Here is a 14,086-nt window from a genome sequence, read left to right on the forward strand (position 1 = left end):
GACTTAGCTCACTTACCCCTAGAGCAAACAATCATGAAGCTTTATCTTTATTGCTTACTTTTTAGTCTTTTGTACAATGCATTATTGATTGTAACATTGTAAAGAATTCTAAGTTCTTGACTTTGTGATATAGGATATAGTTTGCATTTTTTGAATGCATAGGCAACCTGAAATTTAGACAAGGTTATCTATAATACATAAAAATTGTTGATTAGAAGATTTCATTGACATTGATACTAGTTTGTGTAGTGGCGATCTAGATATTTTAATATGGCAGACTTGGTTGCCGCTTGTAACTTTTATGCCTGCATAGCTTTAGGACATATGGAAAGATGTCATATAACTGCAGTCTTTTCTTGGGTGTTCCATTCTTTGCTTAACCAAGATGTTGGTCAAATGGCCATGGTATACTTAATATGGTGTGCTCTATAAAGGTTGAACTGAGCAGGATTATTTTGATATTCTTGTCCTACATAAGTTCCATTGATTCTATTTGCAATCTGTTTATGCAGGTAAATCTACCACAGATGGACAAGAATAGAATAAAGGTCAAATTAATTCCAGCAATTCAGGAAGTAATTACTAAATGGCTTGTGATCCATTTTATGGGAACTGTACCAACTACACAGCCGTCTTTGGAGGATTTTGGTTCTCGTCTTTCTTTATTGAATATAGGTATGTGCCTATTTGTCTTTACTTGGTTGAAAGTTGCATTACGTGGAGATACATTGCAAACTCCAATTAATTCCCCATCTAGTTTTTCATAGTGCAAGATGCATTCATCCATTCTCTGTAACTGTAGTTGGGTTTCTGAGACTTTGTTAACCAAACTCAAAATTTGGTTGTTTTCTATACCTTCCCTTTTGTTGTTGATCAGGCCTTTGTCGTAGCTTTACTCATGCACGCATACCACGTTGTTACTTAATGTGATGTGTAGAAATCGTCGTCTAGATACCCTAACCAATTTGGATCCACTCAAGTGAATCCATGTAGTTAACTCAGTTTCATTCGTGAGGCTGGATGAATCAGGCACATATAGATCTACAGTTCACATGAGTCCATCTAAAAAAAATCTGTTATTAATCAATGAATCCCATCTCTTTTTTGGATCCATTCCAAACTAAAGTGAAAATTACAAGGAATTGCCTGATCAATGCATGGAGATTTCAACAATGCATGGACAAGACTTGAAATTACTTTGTTTAATTTTGCTGGTTTTGTTAATTTTCTACATTAACTAGTTTTGCTATTTCTTTAGAAAAGAAAATCATTTCCTTAGCCTCTTGTTTGTTCCATTGTTACTCTAACTCTTTCTTCCTCCCTCCTATACTTGTTGACACTGATGGATATGGTCTGTGCTGGTTGACACTGATGGATATGGTCGACCAACTGGCCGATACAAACGAAATAATGAATGGACCTACTGCAGAACTTGAGCAAACTTGCACGAAAAGCGAACCTGTCATGAGCATCTCCTTTGCCTAGGGTTGGCGCTCGACCTAAGTGCCAATCCTAGATGAATGGAACCTGCCTGTGACTTCTTCCGCAGTGTGATGAGGGACAATGAGGCGATTGAGGGCTTCAACATTGTCTGGCACCGTGTGCATAGAGGAGACAAATGCATTGCAGAGGTGATGAATCTTGTCATTAAGGAGATCTATCCACAATGTGAGACAAAATGAATGAGGGCTTCCATTGGCTTCTATAGTTACACAACCCATCCTCCTTCTCCCTCCTTTGCTCTCCTTTGCCTCCTCCACCTAAGGTTGGCATTGGCATGACCACCAGTAGAGACCCAACACATCTCATTCCAATTCAGGATCGAACCTGACTTGAGTTGAGATTTCAAATCTTGCTTGTATGTATCTAATAAAAGGATAAATATTTTAATAATGCATAATAGTCATTATACAGTATTATATATATGTTAAATAATACAAACAAACATCAATTAGAAGTATTAGGATCAATGTGTATGTGTTATTTAATAAAGGGATAAATATTTTAACAATGCATAATAGTCATTATATTATATATGTATATATATTAAATAATACAAAGAAGTATCAATTAGAAGTGTTATGATCAATACAAAGAAGTATCAATTAGAAGTGTTAGGATCAATGTGGTTGGGCTTAAAGGGGTGTAGCTGATACTTAATTTTACTTGGAACAATTCAAACTTAAACTGCTTGTTGAATAATAAATGCAGCGGAGATAGTAAAATAATAAAATTAACATACAACATAACAAACTTTCTTACGTCGATCAATTTTTGTAATATGACAGATGGAATCTCAATGTTTGAAAATTCCGAATGTTGCTTGACCAAAAAATAATGTTATGCAACCCTAAATTCCAGAACAAGAATTTAGTTGACGAAATATAGAGTTTGGTCGACCAAAGTCTGGTTGATCAAAGCTTACAGTTGACCACAATTTGACACAACCTTTCAGACATCCTCTAAGAACAAGGATGAAACACTATATAACAAACTCTACCTAAAACCAAAATCTCATTACAGTTAATTCAAACAAACCCAAAGGATTACAATCAACACATGGGTATTTGGGTTCTTCAAGCTAAACGACCATCCACGAGATTAAACTTCTATCCAACTTTACACTTGATCCATGAAATCCATCATCCAAGCTTCATCACCTTAATGTTTATAACACATACGGAGTGCTGCACACCACACATCTAACTAAAGATGTCCTGACAAACCATTAAAACACCACAGTAACCATAAGGCATGAACTAATGATCTAATAATCTCACTTTTTGATTTTTGACAATCAGTTAAGTTAGGGACACCAACAACCAATAGTAATACATAAAAGCAATGGGAAACTAAATCTTCTTAATATTAGCTTTCCCTTAATCTGGGCATCCAATGAAACCCCACACAAATCAATGAATTGGCAAATATATCATAGAAGCATTTTAAATATGTAAGTGTGGAGTTCTTCCCATAAGATTGATGCATCTGCTTACTATCCCCTTCGAAACAATCATGAAAAATCTAAACGTTTAATTTAAGCATGGGAAAATATGTAAGTCAAACATGATAATATAAATCAAGTTTGTCCCAAAACCATTCCGTAAATGTTAAAAATATGCATTTTGGGTTTTCTGCAGAAGATGGGTCCACAATTTCTTTTAAAAATTGAATATTGACCAACTTCCACTTGGAAGAGGGTCGACTAATGTTTTGAAAAATTCAAGGGTTGATTTTTAGAACCCCTAAAAGATTTTAGAAAATTATAGAAGATACAAAATTTTAGAGACATGAGTATTTTGATATCCTTTACCTAGGAAAAATATATAACCATAGAAATTTTAAGTTTAAGGAACTTTGATACAAAGGTTTAAAATCCATTAAATTTCAATTTATCAAACTAATACCTTTCATTACATACCATTTTATATGTGATCATCAATTGAAGATAGTTCTTCCTAATTTAGATGAGAGAGATGAGCATTCTAAGATCAAATTAATTTCTAAATGTGGTGATATAATCGAAGTTGAACTTCTATTAACTTGAATAATAAATCACTAGGTGCCAAGTGTTTATAAAGAATCATCATTTGATTCTAAAATATATCTAAATGATATCTAAGTAGATTATTACGATAAAATACAAAGTAATTAAGTATAAGAAACATATAAATCATGCAAATGAAGTGTGTGCCGAATATGTGCCAATTATGTGCAAGCTTTTGTCAAATATTATTATGAATTTATCTTAGCACAAAAATCAGTGAAGCTTCAGATATAGCTTGCAAATGCATATAAGTGTGATTTGTGACAATAAAGAATGATAACCAACCAAATATAAAAATGTTCAGCTCAAATAAAGTAAAAGTATGAATCATAAATACTGACATTAGATACACATTCACAAGGGAGGAACCAATAATCTCTCCCTTATTTATTGATGCACCTTATCCTAATTAAAATGATGAAGCAATACATTTTGATACTCAAAGTATGTTGAGATTAATTAAGTTAACTAAATGCTCTCTAGGGATTCATTACTTGCTAAACTTTCAAATCTAAATTCTCTTAGTAGCATTCTGAGGAACTAATGGTCCATGTGTTGTTTTTAAAGTCTTGGTTTGACATTTGATAATCAAAGATACGGGTTCCTTTTCCTTAGATTTTGATGTGTATCTCAATTTGACTTTACTATAGCTTGTTCTTTATCTTTCTATGATCATATCAATGTACTTAAAGCCATGAGTACAATCTTTTTCATCTCATTGAATTGAAATTTTAAGTTTTCATTTCTTAGTTCTACTTCTTCAACCCTAGAATCATGTTTTTTCACCAATAGTAGAAAGGAAATCTATCTGGTGTTTTCAATTCTTTTTCTAGGTTTGGCCTTATGAATTTTGTTATTGCTTAATAATTCATCTATTAACTCAAGCAACTGATCATAATGTAAATCTTTTATGTTATTTTCGCTCTTACTTCTACTTGAAGCTCCTCCTTGAGCTTCCATTTTTTTTATTGATTGTGGCTTACGTTCTCATGCATGAATATTTTTGAGTAAACTCCTCATCCAATGTGTTTGAGTCACTTCACATAGCCTTGAGTGCCGAGTTCTTTTTCCCTTTTTCTTCTTCCCATTTCTTTTCTGTAATTCTAAGCAACACTCTTTATATGGCCTTTCTTATTTTATTTGAATCACGTGGTGCTTTGGTTGAATTTTCTTTTGCTCTTGATCATCCTCTTCATATCACTTTTTCTTATATTTTCCCCCCTCATCATTTATTTACTATATATGCCATGTGGGAATCATTGTCCAATGATGATGATGATGATTGTTGGCTACAAAAGATATTTCCTTCTTACTTGTCTTTATGCCAATGTGGGGAGGATTTTGTGTTGTTCCATTGTAGAGAACATGCACTCCAATTTACAAACTCCTAAATCCTTGGATGTTGAAAATGCACCCACTATTGATGTCTATAGATCACTCCTCGGAAACCATTGAGATCTTATGAGTTCATATTTGGTCACTTCTTCTCTAATCATCATAAGCCCATTGAGAATTTCCTTGTGCTTGGAGTGCATTTGGGCTTTAATCTCTCCACATTTTCATCTTGAATGTGTTGAGTTGTTGTCTTAGGAGATCTCACTTTGCTAGCTTCTCATCATACGTGCCATGTAAATGACATTCTTGTACACCAACTTAACTCTTCTTTCAGAAAGCCATAAATCAAATTATATGTTGCTCTTCGTAGGTCATGCATTCTTCTATATGCTTTACTCTATCTAGTCATCTCAGCGAGATCCCCATCTTTATCTTTTGGTTTTTCATATCTCTTTTTCTAAGCTAACATCGTATCAAAGTCCTTATCACTAGAAACAAAATTAAAAACCACATGACACACTAAAAACTGATTATTTTTATCGTCTATGTAATAAAGACCTTCATGAATTCTAGCACTGTCAATCATCTTCCTTGATCGTAGGTTCTGAAATTGACATGACTAGGTAAGAATTTAGCAAAACATTGATTATCAAGAGTGACTTTGCTGACAGAAATCAGATTGCTTTTAAGAGCAGGTACATGAAAAATAGATTTTAGAATAATATATCGAATCTTGCCTATGTTAGTAACTATAATTAATGATCCATCAGCAATCCTAACAATGGTTTAATGAGAACAGGGATAATAGGAGCAAACAAGATTTGAGTCCCTGTCATATAGTCAGAGGCCTCAGAATCAGTGATCTAAGGGGTTGTTGAATGATTAAAAAAATGATGAATTAAGTTTACCAGATTGAGTCATGGAGTAGGAGCTAACATTAGAGCTGGAAGGAGCATTGAGGGCTGTTTGGTTGAGGAGTTTACAATATTGTTCAATTTGTTTTTTGGTGAAGGGAGTAGAAACACTGAAGACAACATGTCTTTTTTGGCTCGATTGAGTATGATATCCACGACCTTCATTCCTTTTTTGTGATTGCCAATTTGTTGGCTTCTCATATATTTTCCAATATTTATCCTTGGTGTGGTTTGGTCGGTTGCAGCGTTTGCCCCAAGGATGTTTATTTTGACGTTGACTTGATGTGAGACTTTTGGTGGAAACCAATGTTGAAACCTCTGTTGTAATGGATTGTGGTGCAATAATCTCATTAGTAAGCATGATCTTTCGACGAGCTTCTTCACGTCATACTTCTGCGAAAGCTTCTTCAAGAGATGAAAATGGTCACATGAAACAATACAACTACGAACTTCATCCAAATTACGATTAAGATTGGCTAAAAAATCAAATACACGCTCCTTGTCAATATTGCGATGAAGTTTGACACTACAATTAGCGCATGTTGAATCTTCTTCAAGATATAGATCAAGTTCCTGCCAAATATCTTGAAGATTAGAGAAGTATTGTATTACAAAATTTGAATCTTGTTTTAATTCTTTCAGCTTCGATCGTAGTTCAAAGATCTGAGAGGTATTGCCTAAATCGGAATACATCATTCGAGCTATGTCCCACACCTCTTGACCATCTTAAACTAGAGATAACGATGGCTAATGTTAGGTTCCATGGAGTTAATAAGCCAGGCAAGCACGATTGATTTTCAGCCAACTATATCTGGTACGATGCATCGCTTGATGTGGGATGAGAAGAATTGCCTGTAAGATAACTCAACTTCCCTCTGCCGCAGATACCTATCTTCATGGATTGAGTCTATTGCAAATAATTATGGCCGTTCAACTTATGGGACATAATTTACAAGGATAAGGTGTCTCTTTTGGAAAGAAAAGGGGTAGCGACATAAGTTTTTTCAGCCTTGGACTGAGTGGAAGAATCGGTGGACATCGTTGTTGTCTTTGGAGGAGAAGAATCACACATATTTGTTTACAGAGAGGAACCTCGCTCTAATACCATATAAACTAATGTAAGAAGAAAAAATCTCTCACACATTCTTATTAATGAACCAAGGCCGCCTTTTATAATTATAATGAGAATTAATAAATAAATAAAGAAAGAAAACTATTTTATCTATTATATCCTATTTACACACCCATGATTGGCTCTATATAAGGAAAGATAAAATATTTAATTATTTTCTACAGTTACAATTCTACGTATTGTCTTCTTCTTTCTGTTGATAATCACTTGTATAGGCAAGGTACTTATGCCCTCCATTCTTAGTGTGCAGTCGTTGCATTTTTAAGCATTGAGAATGATATGCTACTAGGAATGAAACAATAACTTGTGGGTTTCATGTAATTTTCTGCAAGGGGCTAAAGTTGTAGCAATGACCAATAATTGTGGCATCTATGATATTTTTGCCCTAGTGGATTATAAGTTTGGATTATGTAGATCATATACTGGTTTATTCTATTCAACTGATTTATCCTTCTTTAAAAAATATTTCTTATTTTTAATTTGTGCATAATTTAATGAAAATTTTCTCATTGAGTTTGACCTTTGCAATTTTAAAATGATCGAAATAGTATCAGTTGCATTGTCTTGAGTTTGAATTTTTTCTACGTTAATAGTTTACACCTGTACAAAGTTGAATGGTTTCACCTGTTAGGTTTGAGCCATTGAATCTAGCCAGAATCAAATTTAACTGCTCATGGGTGAAGGAGTTCTATGATTATGAATGTACATATTGGCCTTTTTTGAATAGCTCAAACTTTGGAGATAAACGGTCAGCCAAATCAAAATTTTGCAAAATCTTTCAGTGGTTTCCGCTGGTTTATTTATTGGTATTGCATATGGTTTGGACTTGATAAGATTGAAAGGGGATAAGTCATGGGCTAAGAAGGAAAATAGAGTTCTTGTCAAGATTGTCAGAAAAATTTAATATTAATACTTACTAAGGACATGAGTACATTATCATTATATCTGATTTCAAGAATTTACTTCTAATTATTTAATTTTATAAATATATTTCTATGCTATGTAGTATTTAATGCATTATTTTGATGCTTATTACTTGAAATAGTTTGGTTACAATTAGACTGATGCTATGCTATGTATTTTTAGCACGTTATTGTGATTGTTGTTGTTTCATTATTCTGCAATGTTTGTCTCAAAGAATTTGTTTATCCTGTCAACAGGTACCAAATCGATTAAGCCTTGGAATGGAAAACTAGGTTCAGCTGATTTTACATTGGCTTGTCTGCTTGAATTCCCAAACTCACTTGAAGGATTGGAAGTTCTTGATTCAACCTCTTTGCCTGACCTTTGCAAATTAAACCAATTAGTGCACAATTTCTGTAGTTCATTTTCATCGAGCTTCACTGTTGCTGAACACAATACCTCAAATCTCATAATTGAACTAGCTTCACTTATGCTCCACCATGGGCAATATGTGGCTGCTGAGGTATATTCTTTCCAATCTATTTTATTTTATTTTAAACCAAACCAAATTTATTTATTTTTTAAACATTTTACTGATCTGGTTTGTTTCATTTTAATGATAAATTTAGAACCTATTTGTAATTATGGATCACTATTCAAGAAGTAGAAAGCATTCTATCAGTACTCAAATATCAGATGGTGAATTGAGTGCATGTCATCATCTTCTGGGATATTGTCTTGTTCTTTCACAAAGTACTCTACAAGGAGTTCCAAAAGAGCAAAAGCTGCATGAATCTCTGTGCTGTTTCTTCAGGTAGATATTCATATTGTTTTACGTTATTGTAATTGGTTCTCATTGAGCTGGCTCCGCATGAATAGGGTGTGCCATAATTAAGTAGAAGTATGTAAAGCTATATGTGTGTGACAATGAGTTGGTAGTAGGAATGTTCTTTATTGATTTATAACGATACATGCATTTACTAAATTTGCTTGCATCTGAAATTTATTTTACCTATGTCTACCAAGAGCTGCATCTGGTGCTGAAGCTCCAAAGTATCTGAAAAACCTCTCTTTTCAAACTGGATTCCAGTATCCTGGTTAGTTATTTCTGGTCAATATGTTGATGCATACTGAGTTTCCTTGTTTAACTTCTTTCTACTACCATTGGTTTGTAGAGGAATGTGAATTAGGAGCAATCTGGAAACTTCATTACTATCAATGGGCAATGCGTCTGTTTGAACAATATGGTGCGAGTGAAGGAGCTTGTGAGTTTGCTCTAGCTGCGCTTGAACAAGTTGATGAAGTCTTGAAAAACAGTAATAATGCACTGCCTGAATATGAGACGGTTCGAGGGCAATTATGGGCAAATGTCTTTAGATTCTCACTAGATCTGAAGCATTATAGGGATGCCTACTGTGCAATAATTTCAAATCCAGATGAAGAGAGCAAATACATTTGCTTACGCCGTTTTGTTATTGTACTTTGTGAGAATTGTGCAACAAAGGTTCTTTCTTCTATATGTTCTGACTGCTAGATATGTTATACTTGCTGGTGTTTCATCCAAGTTCTGAATATTATGAATTTTATGAACACTGATCCACCAAATAAATCAATTCCTGTATACAAAACATTGAGCTTTGAAAATCAGTGTTACTATTTATTTAATAAAAAATATTAAATGACCTGAGCTAGGGGCCATTAGTCTATTTCTACTAAAAATCTAAATCAGTTTCATTCAAATTTGAAAACATAATGATACATATTGGAAATGGAGATGCTATCTTGGAAGATGCATCATTGAGTCTCTCTGATTAAACAAAAAATCATCAATCTCTTTCATAATTAGATCATCTGGGTTGACAGTATTCTCGATTGATAGGATTGACTATAGAAAATGGTGTCAAATTATGTGGATGATTACACCAAAGAAAATCCATATGATTCTTTATGAATAACATTTCATTGTTTGCTCTAGGAAGTTGCTATGTTATACGCTTGGTCATGCTATGCTATGCACTGTCATTTGGTATTGATGCCAAATAGTTTGTGGTCGCGAATAGTAACATTTTCATGCGTGTATAAGAAAGTGAAGAACATATGCTATGTTGCAAGTAAATGCAAAGTTGAGTGAATTTGACAGTGGATAGATTATTTTATCTATTAACTATGATTAAAAAATGCCACTGGAGTGGTGCAGTTTGAGGACTTACAGGGTTTTATAGAACTTTTTTTTCCTTCATAAATCTACCTTTTCATTGTTTCACATAATGGACACCTTTGAATGTTTCTTTTCAAGATTTAGGAGTTACTTTGTTACTTTTGTATAATTGGAAAGGAAATGCATTTGTTTAAGAAATCAGATTCTTAAGCATTATCTTAGTGTCTCTTGCCATTACAAGGCCAAGGTTGACTGTGTGATTGTAGCCACACCATATAACCATGTTTTTATGTAGGAACTAAATTATCATGCACAATTACTGAGAAGCCAGTCTAATTTCCTTTCTAACACATTAGTTTTTCTCATTTTGAATATACCGTGTCTAAACTCATTGAAATCCTTGTTGATTATATGCTACCTTTCAACAATGCTATCCTATTTATGATCCATATAAGCTTATGGTCTCTCTTTTGGACTTTATGATTGCAAATGACAAATTTTTACAGGTTGCTTGTGATGGTGGGCTGCCATTTGTTGGATTGCTGGAAAAAGTAGAACAGGAGCTTGTCTGGAAGGTTTAAATGTTTAATCTACTTCTGGAATGGCTCTACTTTTGTTTATCATATTCGTTATATACAAAGAGTATTAATTGAAATTCATGTTTGCAGGCTGAACGTTCAGATGTGTTTGCAAAGCCAAACATATACAAACTATTATATGCTTTTGAAGCTAACCAAAATAATTGGAGAAAGGCTGCTGGCTATATGTATCGTTATTCTATGAGACTCAAGAAAGAAGCTAACTTGGACGGAAGCCACCAAGATTCTTCAGTATTGCAAGAAAGGTTAACTGCCTTGTCTTCCTCAATCAATGCTCTGCAACAGGTTGATCATGCTTATGCTTGGATGGAATCTCAGTCTGGGAATGACCATACAAATTATCAGATGTCACCAAATAAAAGACCTCGAATTGTCTCGTCAAAAATCTGTGAGTTCAGATATCTTTTGCTTTATTATTATTATTATTATTATTTGTTCTTTACTATATATATATGATTCAAATCTTCCTCTTCTTCCTTTTACCATGTGCAGATAGTGACTCCAATGAGTCCTCAGTCATAAACTGTGCAGTAGATATTGAAATGCTCGAGAAGGAATACATTCTGACTAAAGCTCAACATATGCTTTCACTTGTCAGTTATAAATTTAAGTTTTCAGGTAACAAACTACAATATATCAGCAAAATTTTCATTGTGCGATCCTTTTGGCATTTTGTGCGTTCTTTAGCTTAGATTCTGTTAATGTTCAATTGTCTTTGTATTCTGAGATTTTATTCTAGACTTGGTAGAATCCAAATGCTCTTACTCCTAACCCTTACTGTCTGTCTTATAGGAAAACAAATGCTTGTCAACCTTGTGGATATTTTGATCCAGGAAAATATGTATGACATGGCATTTACCATTATTGTCAATTTTTGGAAGGGTTCAAAACTTCAGTGGTAGCTGCATAGTCTCTAACTAATATCCAGATTAAAATTCTATGTATTTTTTTGACTGGCATTGACACAAGCTAGATGTTTAACAGGGAGTTGGAGCGTGCTTTTGTTGCAATCTCTCAAAAATGTTGTCTAAATAGAGTTGGACCTACAGTCATAGTGTAAGCTTGAACTGCATACTTTTCCCCACTTTTCTCTCTGAACTTTGTATGAACACCTAAATTGCATGTTTGATGGCGGTAGAAATGTGTGTTTTTATAAGTCTTAGATTTTTTTTTTTTCCTTTTTTTTTTTTTTGCAGGAGCAATGGCAATACTAATAATCTTCTGTTGGGGTATTCTGAGGAGGAGACATATTCTGAAGGCAAAATGATTGCTAGCTCGAATTTTCATAAAATTCCGGGAACTGATCACTGGGAAACACTTGAACGCTACCTTGTATGTGGCTTCTAGCAACTAAGATCTACTTTGGAGTCTTTTTATATTTAAAATAATGTTAAAGTAGAGTAATAACACAATCAAGTAGGAATTACTTCAATTGGTAACAAAGCATCCTTTTCTGTGCAAAAAAGCAGAGTAATAGCACAATCAAGTAGGAATTCCAGTTTCAATACTAATTTCAAAATCTGCTTGACATGGTACCATCATTCCGTCTTGGCGTTGAGCTATACTTGATATGGTCATGGTCGGATAGTTATGACGTAGTTTTGGCTCTAACTAGAGAGGACGAGTGGGTACCCATGAAATTTGTACCTGTATCTGTCTAGATATCTATACCCATATCCATCTATACTTAACATGGATATTATTTCTCTATACTTACCCATCCTTTAATGCTAAGATGGGTACTTATCCTTAGTTAAATGAGGTGGGTACCTAGCAAAAGTTGACATCAGCATGCAATAATGGCTTAAAGATTTTAACCTTGTGTATATATATATACAGAATTAAAGAAATTTATACAGGGACTCCTATTCAATCATGTAAACCCAATCAAACCTATCCTATATCATCACTCATGAATTGCTACTGGATTCCCAAATCCATTCCAAACCCATTTAATGGTTATTCATACCTATTTAAACGTATCATGTAGTCACAGGTATCAAGATATTGTTAACATGCTAAACAACAATTCATGCAATGATTAAGTGCACATAACCTAAAAAGAATATATGTATAATGGTATACGCATATTAATGTTCTTTTTACTTGTACTTCTGCTAATTTTACTCATTTATTATATGCTAACAGGAAAAATATAGAAAGTTGCACCGAAGATTACCAGTTACAGTTGCCGAAACATTTCTGCACACTGATCCTCAGTTGGAGCTTCCTCTTTGGTTAGTTCACATGTTCAAGGTAATAAAAATCTTCATTTCTTTGTCTTATGAACTAGCATGAAGTTGGATTGATTTTCAAGTTCCTTTCATTTGCATATGCCTTGATAATCTGTTGGATGAAGATGGTGACATTACAAAACATACCTTTAATAAACAAGTTTGTTTTCATTTATTAGGGTGGAGGAAAAGTATCCTGGAGCATGACCGGCCAGGAACCAGATCCTGCCACATTGTTCAGACTGTACGTAGACTATGGTCGGCTTGCTGAAGCTACAAATATGCTGCTAGAGTACTTGGACCTATTCTCATCCATGGTGATTTACTATTGCTGCTCTTCCCTTTGAATGACTAATCCATCTCGGCAAATTTGTGGTGTTGAACTTATGACAATATTCTATAATATTTTACAGAGGACAACTGACTTGATTAATCGGAAAAGGATGACAGCGACATGGTTCCCATACACGATCATTGAGCGCTTGTGGTACCAGTTAGAGGAGATGCGAAAGTCTTGCCATATGGTCGATGACTGTGATAGACTGAAAAAAATGTTGCAAGAGGCTTTGATGAAACACTTACAGCAGGTAAGGAGATCATGCCAACCAGGAGCCAGGGGCATCTTTTATTTCTCAAAATTCTTCTGATCCCATTCTTTTGTGGATAGGTTCAAATAGATTCAGAGGATGCTATAGCCGCAGCATCTGCAAGCAAAATGCAGTCATAGCCGTTAAATTCTTGAAAGAACGCATCTCTGGCTCGTATGTGTCTATTTCTGTAGATTTGCTCCTGATGTGGATGTGTACTTCCTTGCTCAATTGCAGTATTTCTTGAAGGATAGGTTTGCTGGTACAAGAGTAGTCACTGATTTGAAATCTGCTATTCATTATAAAGAAATGCTAATGATCCCTTTTGGCCTTTTAATCATATTGTAAATGACATTTGTGGTGGGGTGGTCTTTTGTAGGGAAATGGTGTAAACTTATAATTAGGAAAGGTGTGGGGCTTCGACTATTGGCATTGAGAACTGTTGTACTCTATCTAATATTGATCGATTGAATGAAGTACCTTTGTAGTTTTCTTGCATCTCTATCTATTTACATAGATACAGCAGGAGCTATCTACTAGTTTGATAGAGAGACTAGCTACCAATTTCACTATTCAAATTCTCAGCGTATTACTGAATTGACCCAGTGAATGAACAAACTGTTACTGATGCTCCCATCTTGCCGGGAACCGACTATGATAATACAAGAAGGTAATGT

General features: G+C 34.2%; 1 protein-coding gene across 2 annotated transcripts in view; it reads left to right on the plus strand.

The window, feature by feature from the left end:
- Window positions 1–13,907, plus strand: part of LOC141836450 (nuclear pore complex protein NUP160) — a 39,669-nt gene extending 25,762 nt beyond the window's left edge. For both annotated transcript variants that reach the window (XM_074723943.1, XM_074723944.1), the window contains 15 exons: window positions 513–675; window positions 8,089–8,354; window positions 8,461–8,645; window positions 8,858–8,928; window positions 9,007–9,335; window positions 10,496–10,564; window positions 10,658–10,976; window positions 11,081–11,206; window positions 11,381–11,486; window positions 11,573–11,644; window positions 11,785–11,920; window positions 12,737–12,844; window positions 13,002–13,139; window positions 13,236–13,409; window positions 13,490–13,907. In XM_074723943.1, the coding sequence (XP_074580044.1) occupies window positions 513–675; window positions 8,089–8,354; window positions 8,461–8,645; window positions 8,858–8,928; window positions 9,007–9,335; window positions 10,496–10,564; window positions 10,658–10,976; window positions 11,081–11,206; window positions 11,381–11,486; window positions 11,573–11,644; window positions 11,785–11,920; window positions 12,737–12,844; window positions 13,002–13,139; window positions 13,236–13,409; window positions 13,490–13,549 (2,322 nt within the window). In that variant the 3' untranslated portion in view covers window positions 13,550–13,907. The remainder of the gene's footprint in view (window positions 1–512; window positions 676–8,088; window positions 8,355–8,460; window positions 8,646–8,857; window positions 8,929–9,006; window positions 9,336–10,495; window positions 10,565–10,657; window positions 10,977–11,080; window positions 11,207–11,380; window positions 11,487–11,572; window positions 11,645–11,784; window positions 11,921–12,736; window positions 12,845–13,001; window positions 13,140–13,235; window positions 13,410–13,489) is intronic.
- Window positions 13,908–14,086: the final 179 nt, after the last annotated feature.

This window comes from Curcuma longa, chromosome 10, assembly GCF_044706935.1.
Source record: "Curcuma longa cultivar G26 ecotype Majalengka, Jawa Barat chromosome 10, ITB_CL_G26_1.1, whole genome shotgun sequence".
NCBI lineage: Eukaryota > Viridiplantae > Streptophyta > Magnoliopsida > Zingiberales > Zingiberaceae > Curcuma > Curcuma longa.